Below are 18,748 nucleotides of genomic sequence, written 5' to 3'. Positions count from 1 at the left end.
AAAAATCGCAGATCGCCGCCATTACTAGTAAAAAAATAAATAAATAATTAAAAATTACATAAATCTTTCCCCTAGTTTGTAGACGCGATAACTTTTGCGCAAACCAATCAAAATACGCTTATTGTTTTTGTTTTTTTTTTTTACCAAAAATATGTAGCAGAATACAAATTGGCCTAAAATGATGAAAAAATTCGATTTTTAATTTTTTTTTTTTTTATTGGGAATGTTATATAGCAGAATGTGAAAAATACAGTGCCTTGCGAAAGTATTCGGCCCCCTTTGCAAAGTATTTTTGTGAAGAATCAACAACAAGTGGGACACAATCATGAAGTGGAACGAAATTTATTGGATATTTCAAACTTTTTTAACAAATAAAAAACTGAAAAATTGGGCGTGCAAAATTATTCAACCCCCTTAAGTTAATACTTTGTAGCGCCACCTTTTGCTGCGATTACAGCTGTAAGTCGCTTGGGGTATGTCTCTATCAGTTTCGCACATCGAGAGACTGAAATTTTTGCCCATTCCTCCATGCAAAACAGCTCGAGCTCAGTGAGGTTGGATGGAGAGCGTTTGTGAACAGCAGTTTTCAGTTCTTTCCACAGATTCTCGATTGGATTCAGGTCTGGACTTTGACTTGGCCATTATAACACCTGGATATGTTTATTTGGGAACCATTCCATTGTAGATTTTGCTTTATGTTTTGGATCATTGTCTTGTTGGAAGACAAATCTCTGTATCAGTCTCAGGTCTTTTGCAGACTCCATCAGGTTTTCTTCCAGAATGGTCCTGTATTTGGCTCCATCCATCTTCCCATCAATTTTAACTATCTTCCCTGTCCCTGCTGAAGAAAAGCAGGCCCAAACCATGATGCTGCCACCACCATGTTTGACAGTGGGGATGGTGTGTTCAGGGTGATGAGCTGTGTTACTTTTACGCCAAACATAACGTTTTACATTGTTGCCAAAAAGTTTGATTTTGGTTTCATCTGAGCAGAGCCCCTTCTTCCACATGTTTGGTGTCTCCCAGGTGGCTTGTGGCAAACTTTAAACGACACTTTTTATGGATATCTTTAAGAAATGGCTTTCTTCTTGCCACTCTTCCATAAAGGCCAGATTTGTGCAGTATACGACTGATTGTTGTCCTATGGACAGAGTCTCCCACCTCAGCTGTAGATCTCTGCAGTTCATCCAGAGTGATCATGGGCCTCTTGGCTGCATCTCTGATCAGTCTTCTCCTTGTATGAGCTGAAAGTTTAGAGGGACGGCCAGGTCTTCGTAGATTTGCAGTGGTCTGATACTCCTTCCATTTCAATATTATCGCTTGCACAGTGCTCCTTGGGATGTTTAAAGCTTGGGAAATCTTTTTGTATCCAAATCCGGCTTTAGGCTCCATTCACACCTGGGCGTTTTTGAGCATTTTTCAGCTCCAAAACGCTAAAAAAAAACGTTCCAAAACACCCAACAAGTAAAACCCCATTCATTTAAATGGCCCCTGTTCACATCTGAGCGTTTTAACGCTTGAAGCAAAACGCCTGTAACTGAAAAAATTACATGAGCTTCTTTTTGAGCTGATTACCAGCGTTTTTGATAGATGTCAATACCTGCCTCCAAAAACGCCTGAAAATCGCGGTAAAATCGCGGTAAAAATCGTGGTAAAAAACACGTGAAAATGCTACGCTCAAGTGTGAATGCAGCCTTAAACTTCTCCACAACAGTATCTTGGACCTGCCTGGTGTGTTCCTTGTTCTTCATGATGCTCTCTGCGCTTTAAATGGACCTCTGAGACTATCACAGTGCAGGTGCATTTATACGGAGACTTGATTACACACAGGTGGATTCTATTTATCATCATTAGTCATTTAGGTCAACATTGGATGATTCAGAGATCCTCACTGAACTTCTGGAGAGAGTTTGCTGCACTGAAAGTAAAGGGGCTGAATAATTTTGCACGCCCAATTTCTCAGTTTTTTATTTGTTAACAAAGTTTGAAAAATCCAATAAATTTCGTTCCACTTCATGATTGCGTCCCACTTGTTGTTGATTTCTTCACAAAAAATTACAGTTTTATATCTTTATGTTTGAAGCCTGAAATGTGGCAAAAGGTCGCAAAGTTCAAGGGGGCCGAATACTTTCACAAGGTACTGTATGTGTATATATATATATATATATATATATATATATTTTTCAGAATTGTCGCTCATTTGTTTGTTTATAGCGCAAAATTAAAAATCGCACAAGTGATCAAATACCACCAAAAGAAAGCTCTGTTTGTGGGGGAAAAAAAGGACATCAAGAAGTGGATAAAAGATGGCACACGGTCCCATGTGTTTTGGCAGCACGCGACTTTGCTCGATGCGTGGCGGGCGCCATAAATAAATCATGGCACCTGTGCGCGTCGGCAGATGGCAGCCTGTTTTTGTGCCGTGTGGAAGAAGGCGCAAATCGGCACACGCTCCCGCACCATAACTGGTGTGAACAAGCCCTGGTTCACTAGTCCTGCTGCTTTAAAGCCGACTATCAGTGCAATTTAATGTGCGGCTCGCTGACCTCTCTGCGACTTCATTTAACAAATGTCGATGCAAGTCGCACTGAAATTGCACACAAAGAGTGCAGGAACCTTTTTCAAAGTCACCGCGGCTTGAGTCGCAGGGATGTGAATGGTTCCATTGCCGCAAATGGGGGGTGTGATTTGTCATGCGACTTTGAACTTTCAAGTCACATGGCAAGCTGCACTGGTGTGAACCAGGGCTTAAGCTGAACTCCGGGCGCAAAATGTTCCATAATGGGCACAAAGGAGCAATGGATTTGGTGACGCCATTGTGCAGTGCGCAGAAATGCGCAAATAATAGCTGATCTTGACGCGATAGCTGATTCGTTCTGACCCTCCAGATCGGTCAGTGGCGCTGAAAGTGTTAAAACCGCCATATGACGGTCAGCCGCTGTGCGTCCCGTGCCTTCCTGGGCTCTGTTGCAAGCGCAGCTGTGTCTGCCTGGGCGTATTTCCGATCGGAATACAATGATTGTATTGAGGGTTTCACCAGATTCCCCCCCCCCCCCCCCAACGCCTGTTGAGCGGGACCCTCCCTCCCACAGACCCCTCTCGCCCACAGCTGCAGCGAATGCTTCATGCATCACCCAACACCAGTATAATTGTCTGTCCCCCCAAGAGCCCCGGCAGCGGAGGGTTAGGTGGAGGTATACTGCCACACGGTGGACGCACTGATGCGCTACAGGAGTAGCTTCTTGCCGCAAAAGTGTCAGGGTGTGAGCTTGCGGGGGTTGCTTTTTTTTTTTATTGTACACATAACCACTAAAAGGCATCATTTACACCCAATAATCTGGTCATCGGTATCAGTGTTAGTGCTGGACGGCCAGAGCCTTCCCCCCCCTCCTGTGTGAATCACTCCGCCGCTTCTTGCAGATCCTGACGCCAAGCTGTGCGCTTAATGTGAACCAGGCCGGGAAGGCGGTGTGGAAACATCAGGGTGGTGCAGTGGCTGAGAAGCTCTTCACCCCCCTCCCATTGGAGATCACCAGTAAAGGCACTTTTTTAGGCTTGCAGACATTGAGGTACTACAAGTCCCAGCTATCCTGCCGTTTTAGGTTCGCCAACCAATCCGCTTAATGATCTCACAAAAATAAATCTTGGTTAGTTTGTCATGTGATTGCAGGAAGTTGGTGCATAAAGAGGCCGATTCACTAAGGCTTTAAGTCACACAACTTCCATTGCATTTCATGCGTCTTAATGTTCGTTGACGTACTTTTTTTTTTTTTTTTTTTTTTTTTAGAGTAGCCGCCGAAAATCCTTTTTTTTTTTTTTTTGTCCTCTACTTAATGCATGCTGTGACGCATTGTCTTATGTTGCAGTGAGCTGTGCTGTGTTTAAATGCAGCATGCACCATTTTTACCGGTGTGCTGGTGGGAATGGGATTTCAGCTTTACATTGCGTCAGACCTGCGATGAGCAACTCAGCCCAACACCTCTGGTGTGACTGGGCCCCAAAGCAGGGCTGGTTTATAAACATTGTTACTTTGTATCTCTCTATCTCCCGTCTGATCAATGTTTATAAACAATGCTACTTTGTATCTCTCTATCTCCCGTCTGATCAATGTTTATAAACAATGCTACTTTGTATCTCTCTATCTCCCGTCTGATCAATGTTTATAAACAATGTTACTTTGTATCTCTCTATCTCCTGTCTGATCAATGTTTACAAACAATGTTACTTTGTATCTCTCTATCTCCGGTCTGATCAATGTTTATAAACAATGTTACTTTGTACCTCTCTATTTCCTGTCTGATCAATGTTTATAAACAATGTTACTTTGTATCTCTCTATCCCCGTCTGATCATTGTTTATAAACAATGTTACTTTGTATCTCTATCTCCCATCTGATCAATGTTTATAAACAATGTAACTTTGTATCTATCTATCTCCCATCTGTTCAATGTTTATAAACAATGATACTCTGTATCTCTCTATCTCCCGTCTGATCAATGTTTATGAATAATGTTACTTTATAAACATTGAACAGATGGGAGATAGATAGATACAAAGTTACATTGTTTATAAACATTGATCAGATGGGAGATTGTTATAAACAATCTTTCTTTGTATATCTCTATCTCCTGTCTGATCAATGTTTATAAACAATGTTACTTTGTATCTCTCTATCTCCCGTCTGATCAATGTTTATAAACAATGTTACTTTGTATCTCTTTCTCCTGTCTGATCAATGTTTATAAACAATGTTACTTTGTATCTCTTTCTCCTGTCTGATCAATGTTTATAAACAATGTTACTTTGTATCTCTTGTGGTGTTTCGCTCGGTGGCGGGTGTGGATGACCCCTTGGGGGGTGCGTTTACACAAATAGATAGCCGAGAAGTGGTTGCAAACAACAGTTTGGTTTGATCATGCGATTTTCTTCTTTCAAACTGCATGCAGCAAAAACATCCAAAATAAAATAAAACACAAAATAAATCCTTGCCTCTGTGGGCGGCTACCTTCTCACACTGGAACCTACCTAAGAGTCTGTCTCCAACCTACTGTTGGGCAGACTTTGCTGATCCCACAGCAGACACTCAATAGTCCATTTTTATCTTCACATAACAAATGTCCATTCAACATGTCCCTTTTCCTCTTCACATTGAACATGTCCCTTTTATTTCTTCCACATAGAAATAGTTCAGTTTCTCACCCGTGAGAAGTCTTCACACTTTGTACCCTCCTTAGTACTCATCACTTCAGGGGGTCTTCTCCCATGCTCACACAGCTTGTCGGGAGGCACACATCCGACTGTCCTCCTCTCCCAGCCCACACGGCGACAGCAGGCAGCAGTCCTTCTCCCATGCCCACACGGCGTCGGGAGGCACACGTCTTGACTGTCCTCCTCTTCCCAGCTCACACAGCGACAGGAGGCAGCAATCAATAGAACTTCCTTTGGACAAATTATAGAGGCCTTCATTTCCTCATTCCGAACAGCTGAAGGCCTTTCAACTTCCTGCTGGCTATCTCTTCAGCCGACACCCTATACTAATTGGTGAACTTTCCAAACCAGGTGGGAATGTATCTCATGTCTGTGACTACATCCCCAGATTTACCTGACTTCCTGTCACATATTCCTGACATCCTGTCACACTCTCTATCTCCTGTCTGATCAATGTTTATAAACAATGTTACTTTGTATCTCTCTATTTCCTGTCTGATCAATGTTTATAAACAATCTTACTTTGTATCTCTACATCTCCTGGCTGATCAATATTTATAAACAATGTTACTTTGTATCTCTCTATCTCCTGTCTGATCAATATTTATAAACAATGTTACTTTGTATCTCTCTATCTCCTGTCTGATCAATGTTTATGAATAATGTTACATTATAAACATTGAACATATGGGAGATAGAGAGATACAAAGTTACATTGTTTATAAACCTTGATCAGATGGGAGATTGTTATAAACAATGTTACTTTGTATCTCTCTATCTTCAGTCTGATCAATGTTTATAAAAAAATGTTACATTGTATGTCAGATGGTTGCTTTTTTTGTTTTTTGCAGCAGCTTCTTCATCTTCTGTATTTGCAGAGTCTCCCGACTAATTTAGAATTTCCTGCAATTGTAAAGGGGGGAGAGCAGCAGCTGGGCAGATAGGCCGGGCGTACGATATACTTCCTCTGTTCCATTGATTCGTTATATTGTTGCACACGTATCGTGTCCAGTGTTCACAACTGGATAAAAATTGGATCTCTGATGTAAAACTCTGGATCTTATGTTTTCCTTTTTACGGCTTCAGTTTTGCCCGGAGCGCCCCCTTACACCCGCACAGTAATGGCTGCCACAGGCGCGTAGCTAAAACGTTTTAACATTTGCCACAAGCAGCCCCGGCTCTGCTGACACAACACCCGGCGCGGCTCCGCAGCTTGTTCCTCCTTGTTAGAAGGTGTTAGTCTTGGCCACGGCACGAAATCTGCAGCTCCCTATTCTCATTTCTCAACGAACAGAAAACTCATCCATCAAAAAGTCCTTCTTTTTTTTTTTTTTTTTTTTTTCGTTTTTTATTTGGATTCAGTAAATCACTGAACAAGAAAAAAAAAAAAAAGAAAACCCCGCCTCTCACAGATCATTTGGAAACAAATGTTAGCGGAATGAGCTCAGCGTTTGGCATGGCTGGCACTCGGCATTAGGGGAAAAGATGATGAAACCAGGATTTTCAGTTTTATTAGCTTGTTGAAGCCCCGTCACTCTCCGGCCAACTTACAAATTTCGGCAGAGAGAGAGAGAAAAAAAAAATAAAAAAATAAAAAAATAATTTCTGCAGAAGAGGCCGCGAGATCTATTTATGTCTCGTGTTGGCGGCGGTGAAATCCAGGCTGAATTCTGCCGAGGAGAAAATGATGACCTCAATACAATTTTCATCTGCTGCTAGATTATGATATAAATATCCATAAAATAAGGGGGGAACAGCTGGCAGGGGTTTGGGGCGAGCGCCAACACCCTTCAAATACACATTTTTTACTTATTTGCCTGGGCCAGAGGACCCTCCGAGGGACCGATGTAATCATTGTTTTTTTTTTTTTTTTGCTTTTTGTGTCACTTGACTTATTCGTAGCTGAGTAGGCAAAGTCGCTTTGTTTTGCCAACTCAACAGTTCTTTTTTTGGGGAGGGCAAGACACAACTCCTCGGGCAACTGTGACCCCGCAAAGGCATTCAGGGTAATTTCCTGGATCCAATTATTGCCATAAAAAAGTTTTAGTAACTATAGCTGTGAGAAAATTGTCCACTTATTTTTAAAGGCCCAACTCCAGCCAAATTTTTTTTATTGTATTTTTTGATTTTTTGAATAATGGGGAACAGAGTGTACAAAGCCAAGGAGTAGAGAATGGTTAGATACCCTCTGTGAGGTTGTTATTGCTGTCCCTGTAACCACCTTTTTTATGTCCTGGTGACCATTATCGCCGAGTCTCATAAAATAAAAGTAAGGAAAATCTAAAATGTTGGGTTGTGCAAATATCCCCCAAATTACCCTTTTTTGGAAAGTGGTGTGAGGTATTATCGAGAAAAGGGGGGTTGATCCTCTAAATGGTTTTGCAATAAGGGTTTTGCCACTGTCCCTGGAGTAGTATGTGTGTAGATTTGGTGGCTCAAACCAGGTTATGTGGGGATTTCAGGGCAAGTATATAAAGAATTGGTATAGACATAAAATTCCAATAGATTTATTTACAAGGTTTTTACAAGGTAATAGACAGATTGTCATGTGTGGGTTAAAGGCCCATTTGTGGAGAAGTGAAGAGGTAAGAAGTTAGGTGACAAAGTGAATTAGGGTGACTTTTTTGGACATTTTTCTCTTAATGTTCCATGCATGTGTGTCAGGCCTGGAACTTGTTCAGAGTAAAAAGTCCAGAAATAATCCTACGCGTTTCGGCGAAAGCCTTTTTCAAGGATAGATCACCATGTCTAAAAAAATAACGGAGTATTATTATTATTAATAATTACTATTATTATTAACAATGAGCACATATGCCAAAATGTGTGAGGTATTATCAGTTTCCTCCACCCCTCTCTGCTGATTTCTCCACTGTATTCCCTTCACGTCAACCATGAGCTACATCACTGTCCACCACCTCTCTCTGCCAATCCCACCATTGAGTTTCCTTCACCCTCAGTGTTCTCCACCCCTCTCTGCCAATCCCTCCACTAATTTCTCTTCACCTCTGCCCTGAGCTACCTCACCAGCCACCCGGTGTCCTCCACCTTTCTCTGCCAATCCCACCATTGACTTTTCTTCATCCTCAGTGCCCTCTATCCCTCTCTGCCTTTTCCTCCTCTAACTTCTCTTCACCTCTGCCCTGAGCTACATCACCAGCCACTCAGTGTCCTCCACCCCTCTCTGCCAATCCCACCATTGACTTTCCTTCACCCTCAGTGTCCTCCACCCCTGTCTGCCAATCCCTCCACTAACTTCTCTTCACCTCTGCCCTGAGCTACATCACCAGCCACTCAGTGCCATCCACCTCTCTCTGCCAATCCCACCATTGACTTTCCTTCACCCTCAGTGTCCTCCACCCCTGTCTGCCAATCCCTCCACCGATTTCTCTTCACCTCTGCCCTGAGCTACATCGCCAGCCACTCGGTGTCCTCCACCCCTCTCTGCCAATCCCTCCACTAACTTCTCTTCACCTCTGCCCGGAGCTACATCACCAGCCACTCAGTGTCCGCCACTCCTCTCTACTGAACCCTCCACTGGCTTCTCTTTACTGCTGCTCTGAGCTACATCACCAACTACTGTACTCATTGTCCACCTCTCTTTGCCAATCCCTCCAGTGGTTTCCCTTCACCTCTGCCCTAAGCTACATCATCAACCACTCAGTGCTCACTACCCCTTTCTACCAATCTCACTATTGGCTCCCAGTCACCCAAAGAATAACTTTCAAAATTCTAAAAACATACAAAACCAGCTGGATTCCCTTCACGTCAAGCATGAGCTACATCACCAATCATTCAGTGTCCACCACCTCTCTCTGCCAATCCCACCATTGACTTTCCTTCGCCCTCAGTGTCCTCCACCCCTCTCTGCCAATCCCTCCACTAACTTCTCTTCATCTCTGCCCTGAGCTACATCACCAGCCCCTCAGTGTCCCTCACTCTTCTCTGCTGAACCCTTCACTGGCTTTCCTTTACGGCTGCTCTGAGCTACATCACCAACTACTGTACTCTGTATCCACCTGTCTCTGGCTTCCCTTCACCTCTGCTCTGAGCTACATCACCAACTACTGTACTCAGTATCCACCCGTCTCTGGCTTACCTTCACCTCTGCTCTGAGCTACATCACGAACTACTGTACTCAGTGTCCACCCCTCTCTGTCTTCTCTTCACCTCTGCTTTGAGCTACATCACTAACCACTAAGTGTCCACCACCCCTTTCTGCCAATCCTACCATTCACTTTCCTTCACCCCTCTCTGCCAGTCCCTCCACTAACTTCGCTTCACTTCTGCCCTGAGCTACATCACCAGCCCCTCAGTGTCCACCACTCCTCTCTACTGAACCTTCCATTTGCTTCCCTTTACTGCTGCTCTGAGCTACATCACCAACTACTCTATTCGGTGTCCACCCCTCTCTGGCTTCCCGTTACCTCTGTTCAGAGCTACATCATCAACCACTCAGTGCCCTCTACCCCTTTCTGCCAATCTCTCTATTGGCTCCCAATCACCCAAAGAATAACATTCAAAATTCTAACAACATACAAAACCATCCACAACTCTGCTCTGGCTACATCACCAACCTCGTCTTAGAATATTATCCAAACTATCCTCTCCTCCCATGTCCTCTTGCACTGTAGCTTCCTCATCCCATCCTCCCTTGCTTTCCTCCAAGACTTCTCTAGAGCCTCTCCCATCCTCTGGAACTCCTCACCCCAATCTGTCTAGTTATTTCCTACTCTGTCCACCTTTAGGTGATCGCTGAAAACCCATCTCTTCAGGCAAGTCTATCCTGCCCGCACCTAACAACTGAACTTATACCTTCTCCATAAACACATCCCTCACAGTTATTAAATTTTACATCACTTGCCCCCCCCCCCCTTTTGGATTGTAAACTCTCATTGGCAGAGCCCTCCTATAACTCTTTTGCCTTAAATTGAATTTATTTATTATTATTTTTTTGTTTATTTTTTATTTATTTATTTATTATTTTTATTTATTTTGAAAAGCACTGCACAAGCTGGTGGTGCAATATAAATCCTGACATATTTACTCTGCACATCGTAATTATCCTCCTCCAACTTGTCTTTATATAAATTGTTAATTTCACTGAAATAACTTGTAGAACAAGCCTTAAGGGGCTATAGACATTCTTTCATAAATCGTAATAAATCACCCAGGAGACCAAGTACATGTAGGCCTTGGCCCCATTCTAATTTGTGCTGTGCCCAGCATAGTCAGACAGCTCACCCCCCCCCCCCCCCCCACCCCTGTTTGACCACAGTGCCAGCAAGGAGAGAAATACTTAATGAGGGCTGATTGACAGCACTCCTGTCTGGCAGGAAGCCCACGCTGGAGACCAGCTCCACCCCTGCTGAAGCCCAATTTATGGCCAAAGCAGCTACAGCACAGCACCAGGCACCGCACCCATCTATAAGATTTTCACTTTGTAAATTCTGAGGACGTTCGTTTACAGCCCTGCCAGTGCTGACTGATTGTTTACTGCTGTGAATGAACAGTCAGCACTGCGGGGCTGTGTGATAGATCTGTGGGCTGGTAGTAAACATCCACTGTAACAGTTCAGAAATCCCACAGTCCCACCAGTGCTGACTGACCCGTGCTGTGCTGTAACTGCTTTGGCCATAAATTGGGCTTCAGCAGGGGTGGAGCTACAGCAAATTAAAAACAGAAATAAAATTGTGCTTTTATATGCACAAGGGGAATTCAAAAAGGAGTTTTAAATTGTGGTGATAAATGCCCTTAAAGTAATTGTAAAGCTTTAATTTTTATTTTCATTAAAATGAAAAACATGTCATACTTATCGGCTCTATGAAGTGGTTTTGCACAGAGCAGCCCAGGTCCTCCTCTTTTTGGGTCCCACGTCCGCGCTCCTGGCTCCTCTCTTCTGCCGGGTGCCCCCACAGCAAGCAGCTTGCTATGGGGGCACTCAAGCTGCTGCTCTGTGTGTCCACACATAGAGCCGTGGTTCGGCCCCCACCCTCTCTGTCTCCTGATTGGCTCACTGGCCAATAGGCAATCAGGATTGCGAGTCCCTTTGATCGCCCCCTGGGTTAACCACTTCCCTGCCAGTGTCATTATTACAGTAACAGCGCATATTTTTAGCACTGATTACTGTAGTAATGTCACTGGTCCCCCCAAAAGTGTCAAAAATGTCAGTTAGGGGTCTGATCTGTCCGCCGCAATGTCGCAGTCCCGCTAAAAATCGCAGATCGCTGCCATTACTAGTAAAAAAAAAAAAAATTAAATAAATCTTTCCCGTAGCTTGTAGATGTGATAACTTTTGCGCAAACCCATCAAAATAAGCTTATTGGGATTTTTTAACTAAAAATATGTAGCAGAATACAAATTGGGCTAAAATTATGAAAAAATTAGATTTTTACATTTTTTTTTTTTTTTATTGGGAATGTTATATAGCAGAAAGTGGAAAATATTGTTTTTTTTTTTTTATTTGTGGCTGCTGACTTTTCAATTTTGTTTTTCTCAGAATTTTCGCTCTTTTTTGGTTTAAAGCGCAAAAAATAAAAATCGCAGAGGTGATCAAATACCACCAAAAGAAAGCTCTATTTGTAGGGAAATAAGGACATCAATTTTATTTGGGTACAGAGTTGCACGACCGCTCAATTGTCCATTAATGTAACGCAGTGCCGAATCACAAAAAATGGTCTGGTCATTAAGGGGTAAAATCTCCCGGTCCAGAAGTGGTTAAGTTGTGAAACACTTTATTTGGATTAATTATTTTTGGACTTTCAGTGAGCACTTGCTTACAACAAAAAATAGTTTTGGACTTTCACTGTACACTTGCTTACAATTATTTGTCACAAATTTTATTATGATTCACTGCGTTTTATGATTGATTATTGTTAACCCTTTGAACAGCTGCAATGGTGATTATTAATTAATTCTTAGTGCAGGTTTGTTTGAGTTTTATAATTGCAGATTCAGATTGCTTGCAATGCCCATTGGTGACTGGTCCTCTTGAAGACGATTATTTTCAGTACATAACAATATATAAAAAAAAATATATATATATATATATATATATATATTTATAATAATTATATATAAAATAAAATTATAATGATAAATAAAATTATATTCAAAGAAAATTTCGATTTTTTTTTTTTTTTTGAGATTTATAATTGCAGATTCAGATTGCTTGCAATGCCCATTGGTGACTGGTCCTCTTAAAGACGATTATTTTCAATACATAATAATATATAAAATGTATATATTAATATTTAAATGTATATATTTATAATATTTATATATTTTATAATATGTATATATTATATATAATATATAAAATTTATAATGATAATAAAATTATGTTCAAAGAAAATTTAGATTTTTTTTTTTTTTTTTGAGATTTATAATTGCAGATTCAGATTGCTTGCAATGCCCATTGGTGACTGGTCCTCTTGAAGACGATTATTTTCAATACATAATAATATATAAAATGTATATATTAATATAAATATATATATTTATATTTATAATATTTATATATTTTATAATATATATATTATATATAAAATAAAAATATAATAATAATAAAATTATATTCCAAGAAAATTTAGATTTTTTATTTTTTATTTTTTTGCAGCTGGTTTCTTACCTCCTCACCAATTTTATCATTGCAGGAAAAGTGGAAAGTGAGCATCTCTTTTGTGGTTGAGAATCAGCAGGAGGATGAAGTGCACACCCGGGCCCTATCACAGGCCGTCTTGGCCCCCCAGCGCAGGCTCTTCAGTCTGGTGTCCTGGGACAAGGTCCTGCAGCAGGTATGGAGCCTCATTGTCTATAGACAGCGGTTTAATTTATAAACAAAACGACATAAAAAATGCATTTTTGTTTCTCTTTGTAGCAGTAATTTATAGTAAATCAAAAGTATACATTTTTTACTATAGTTTGTCCCATTTAAAAAGACCATATAATGGGGTTTCTGATGGCGTGGCAAATAATTAAAAAAAAAAAAGTGTTTTTTTTTTCCCTTTTCTGATACACTGAAAAAAAGTAGTAAAATAAATGCAAATAAAAAAAAACTATTAACCACTTAACTGACCATCAGACACATGTTTGCAAACATTGATCAGACGGAAATAGAGAGATACAAAGTAAGATTGTTTATAAACATTGATCAGACGGGAGATAGAGAGAAACAAAGTAACATTGTTTATAAACATTGATCAGATGGGAGATAGAGAGATACAAAGTAACATTGTTTATAAACATTGATCAAAGAGGAGATGGAGAGATACAAAGTAACATTGTTTATAAACATTGTTTAGACGAGATATAGAGAGATACAAAGTAACATTGTTTATAAACATTGATCAGATGGGAGATAGAGAGATACAAAGTAACATTGTTTATAAACATTGATCAGATGGGAGATAGAGAGATACAAAGTAACATTGTTTATAAACATTGATCAAAGAGGAGATGGAGAGATACAAAGTAACATTGTTTATAAACATTGTTTAGACGAGATATAGAGAGATACAAAGTAACATTGTTTATAAACATTGATCAGACGAGAGATAGAGAGATACAAAGTAACATTGTTTATAAACATTGATCAGACTGGAGATAGAGTAATACAAAGTAACATTGTTTATAAACATTGATCAGACAGGAGATAGAGAGAAACAAAGTAACATTGTTTATAAACATTGATCAGACAGGAGATAGAGAGATACAAAGTAACATTGTTTATAAACATTGTTTAGACGGGAGATAGAGAGATACAAAGTAACATTGTTTATAAACATTGATCAGAAGGGAGATAGAGAGATACAAAGTAACATTGTTTATAAACATTGATCAAAGAGGAGATGGAGAGATACAAAGTAACATTGTTTATAAACATTGTTTAGACGAGATATAGAGAGATACAAAGTAACATTGTTTATAAACATTGATCAGACGAGAGATAGAGAGATACAAAGTAACATTGTTTATAAACATTGATCAGACGAGAGATAGAGAGATACAAAGTAACATTGTTTATAAACATTGATCAGATGGGAGATAGAGAGATACAAAGTAACATTGTTTATAAACATTGATCAAAGAGGAGATGGAGAGATACAAAGTAACATTTTTTATAAACATTGATCAGACAAGAGATGGTGAGATACAAAGTAACATTGTTTATAAACATTGATCAGACAAGAGATGGTGAGATACAAAGTAACATTGTTTATAAACATTGATCAGACAGGAGATAGAGAGAAACAAACTACTTGACCTCTGGAAGGTTTTACCCCATTCGTGACCAGGGCATTTTTTGCTGTTCAACACTACGCTGCTTTAACTGCCAATTGCACGGTCATGCAGCCTTGTACCCAAACAAAATTTAAATAAATTTTATTATTATAAAAAAAGAAAAAGACCAAAACCTTTTTTTATTTTTGTTATAAAACCTATCTAAAAAAATCAAATTACTTCATAAAATTAGGCCAAAATGTATTCTTCTACATGTCTTTTCTAAAAGAAAAAAAATCCCAATAAGTGTATAATGATTAGTCTGTAGGAAAGTTATAGAGTCCACAAACTATGGGATATATATCTGAAAATTGATCAATCCTGATGAACTGATGGTCTCATTTCTTGAGGCCCCAAAATCTCAAGACAGTACAAATACCCCCTAAATGATGCCTTCTTGGAAAGTAGACTGCCCAAGGTATTTATTAGGAGGTATTGTGAGTTTTTTAAAGTTGTTATTTTCTGCCACAATTTTTTGGAATATGGAGAAATTAATGATAAAAAAAATACAATACAAAAAAAAAATCTGAAAAATTATATCTAGGGAGAAAGGAGTTGATTGGGGATCATTAGGGTTAATATTCCTGTATAATAATAAGTTAAATAGGAAAACGATTTTTAATGGGGGAATACTGGAGGTGGGGAGGGGGGTAAAGTGTATAGTGTGGCTTAAGGGCATATTTCACCTTCCCCCAGCAAAACTTCCTATGCAGATAACGGCTGCCTGTAGATAAAATCAAACAGCTTTGACCAAAGTTGAATGATGCCATTGCTATAGGTCATTTACCTACCTCATGAAACCGGACTGAAAAACTCCCAGAGATGGCAGGGAGAGCAGATGGGAAGGGGGAACCAGGACTGGGATCAGGAACAAGAGGAGCTGATAAGAAGCAGTAGGGCACCAGATGCAGGCAGGAGCAAGATTGGGGTCAGGATCAGAATAAATGGCATGCAGTCTTTGACAGCAGAGAAAAACACTGGGAAAAGAGGCACTAGTAGCAGAGGATCTAAATACCCTCACAGCAGCCAGCAGATCCCAGTAATCAGTTTCAATCTGATGCTGGCTGCTGGGAGGGTATTTAGATCCTCTGCTACTAGTGCCTCTTGTCCCAGTGTTTTGCTCTGCTGCCAAAGACTGCTTGCCATTTATTCTGATCCTGACCTGCTGGTGTATACCAGAACTACAGCCCTTCCGCTCTGGGAAGCATAGTGCCACCGGCAGGTGGTCCAGGTCCTAACATATACTGAAACGGGTGTGAACCAGCCAGGTAAGAGATGCAGCATTTTTCCTTTTTGCGGTGGGATTTCATTGGAATAGCCCACAGTTTTTGTGCGCTTTCAGAAAGCACAACAAAACCGCAGGACATAATAGAAATCTATGGCAAGGCCTAGCTAACCCTCAAGAAAACCACAGGGACACTACGCTGCACCCGCGCTGTGGGAGAAGTGCACCAGATCGTGTGAGAGGGGCCTTAGGGCCAGTAGATCTGCGTTGGCTGGCTATTCCAGTGTAGTCCCACCATAAGACAAGGAAAAATGTTGTATCTCCTACCTGGCCAGTTCACACCCATTTCAGTATGTGTCAGGACTAGAGATGGGCTCTGGCGTGTTCAGGATCCTAGCCCAACCCACCTGCCTGATCCCATCAGGAAACAGACACTGCACACTGCTAATCTCAGGCAATGAAACATTTCCCGGTCCGCAGCTGCACAGACAGGGATATGTCTCCCTGCCTGTGTTTGGTGGTGTGCAGTGTCTGCTTCCTGGTGTGATCAGGATGCTGGGTTTGGACTAGGATCCTGAACATGCCAGAGCCCATCTCTAGTCAGCACCTGGATCACCTTATGGTGGTACTGTGCTTCCCAGAGCGGAAGGTTGTAGTTCTGGTGTCCACTTGCAGGTGTCTCCCAGCAGCCAGCAGATCCCTGTAATAATTTTCCACCTGATGCTGGCTGCTGGGATGGTATTTAGGTCCTCCGCTACTAGTGCCTTTCACCCAGTGTTTTTCTCTGCTCCCACGCTGCTGGAGAAGTGCACTGGATCATGTGAAATGGGCCCAAGTGTTACTAAACTGCAGCAGAAAAAAAAATGAGTTCTCCTGCCCTGCCAGACGAGGACTGCACTGTGTGGCAGAGGTGTGAAAATCACAGGACTGGATGGACAGAAATGCAAATTCTCTGGCAGGTAAAGCAGCTCCTATATATATGTATTTCATCTTTGTATTTGCTCTTGTATAAAGAACTTTTAGACTGACTGTCTCTTTAACACAGGCTGTATATATTTTTTTTTTAGGTCCATGAGCTGGGCAACCCCAAGATCAAGAAATCAAAGGACGCCCCCCTGTATTACGAGGTAGGGGATCGTGTTTTGGTCGCTTGTGCATTCACAGGGCAGATCTGCATCTTGCAATGTTTGAGCGTAATGTACAAACTCATAAAACTCGGCGATTATTCGCCGCGGTCCTCACAAACCTTCTATTAACAATCTTGCAGAGCCCCGGGGCCCGCACATCGCTTCATACCAAAATATTGTGTTTGCGTTTTCACCCGGACATGCCCCATAAATTTTAATGCATCTCAGTTTTAAGCCAATATATAAAAATACGGCTTTTTCTCTGCGGTCAGGAAAGGGGGGGGGGGGGAGGGGCTGCTGTAACAAACCCCCCCAGGACTCATTTAACACATACTCGATTGTTAAGTTTATTGGTTTAACTCCGCATTTCCCAGACAGATCTCCTGCTCAAGCCGGGGTTTACAGGTTATTTATGGGCTTGTGATTTGGGGAAAAAAAAGCGGTGTGTGTGCGTTAGACTGTTCTCCATCAAAGAGGGTAATTGGCTCAGGCAAAGGTCTGCAGGATCCTGTCTCTAATTACAGCAGCTACCAGGCCATCATGGCGGAAGACTGGCGAGAGGGCGAACACGCCTGGTGCGCTTTTTGTTCTTTTTATCAATACTCCTCTTTTAACTATTTTACATATAATGTAATGCAGGAAGTTTAGAGTTTAAGTAATACCCCTTGTTGGATATTATAGAGCTATTCGTCCTGTGAAATTGTGCAAATACGAGCAAAATCGAATGTTACTGGTCTATTTACCCTCCAGGTCGGATGTTCTTCATTCATACAGAATAGAGTGAATGAGAAAATTACTGCAGTATGGCCACTAGATGGAGCTGATGATTATAAGCAATAAACCAGCTCCATCTAGTGGTCATAATGCGGTAAATTCCTGATTCTTTCTATTCTTTACAGTGAGGAAAAAAAGTACTTGACCCCATGGGCGTCCGCAGAACTTTTTCCAGGGGCAGTGTCGGGAGGAGGTCATGTAGATCCCAGGGCGAACATACCAAATTGCACCCCCCCTCCACCCTCAAGATGTATGAGCATTATGTGTCAGCAACACCCCCCCCCCCCCAAAAAAAACAGCATAAATTCCCCCTCCTCCCAGTACAAATCCATCCCCCTGCTTAAAAACCCAAATCTTTGCCCTCCCCAGCTCAAATTCTCCCAACACAATTCCCCCCCCCCCCCCCTCAAAAAAAAAAAAATATTCTCCCTTCCTAGCGCAAATCCCCTACCCCTCAGGTTTTCCCTCCCCACACCAAGTCCCCCTTCCTTGCACAAATTCTCCTCTCTTTAATCCCCCATCCTAGCACAAACCCTCCCCCCCCCCCAATTTCCCCTCCTAGTGCAAAATGTTCCCCAATTATCTCTACTAGCACAAATCCCCCCTTCCCCCCCAAAAAAAAATTACCCCTCCTAGCACAAATTCGCTCCCCCCCCCCACCATATTGCCTTTTATAGCACAATACCCCCAAAAACCCTCCTAGCGCAAATGCTTTTCCTCAATCCCCCCTTCTTAAGACAAATCCCCCCCAAATTTTCCCCTCCTAGAACAATTTTTACCTCCTGCTGCTCCCCAAATCCCCTCCCCCCAATCTACTTGTGGTGCCCCATCACCTCACATGCTACCACAGTGCCCAGGGCAGCCGTCCCTCCTGCCCACCCATTGTCCCGGCTCTGTCCAGGGGGGGGGGCATCATTTTTAGGTAAGCCATGCTCCCCCCTTTTTCAACAATTTCATGAATGGGGAGGGGCTTAGTCATTATCACATAAAGCGCAGGCATTCAAAGGTTTGAGAAACCTGATGCAAAAGCAAAGCTGACCCTCTCTGTTTTAGGTCCGTGCAGTCGGCACATGCATCCACGTAATGTCTGTACGTGCTGTGATGTCACGTGCATGCCGTGCTTCTGTGCACGGGG

At 41.6% G+C, this 18,748-nt stretch overlaps 1 protein-coding gene across 1 annotated transcript in view; it reads left to right on the top strand.

The window, feature by feature from the left end:
• The window catches only part of SPAG17 (sperm associated antigen 17), a gene marked incomplete at its 3' end in the record, with an annotated part of 339,719 nt that overhangs the window by 98,448 nt on the left and 222,523 nt on the right, over nt 1-18,748 (top strand). Inside the window, exons 2-3 of the mRNA XM_082247915.1 lie at nt 12,861-13,001; nt 16,780-16,839. Of these exons, the coding sequence (XP_082104041.1) occupies nt 12,861-13,001; nt 16,780-16,839 (201 nt within the window). The remainder of the gene's footprint in view (nt 1-12,860; nt 13,002-16,779; nt 16,840-18,748) is intronic.

Source organism: Pelophylax lessonae (genome assembly GCF_965119305.1).
Source record: "Pelophylax lessonae genome assembly, chromosome: 2".
NCBI classification, from domain to species: domain Eukaryota; kingdom Metazoa; phylum Chordata; class Amphibia; order Anura; family Ranidae; genus Pelophylax; species Pelophylax lessonae.
The sequence above is the reverse complement of the archived record's forward strand: the minus strand, read 5'-3'. Positions and strand labels throughout refer to the sequence as shown.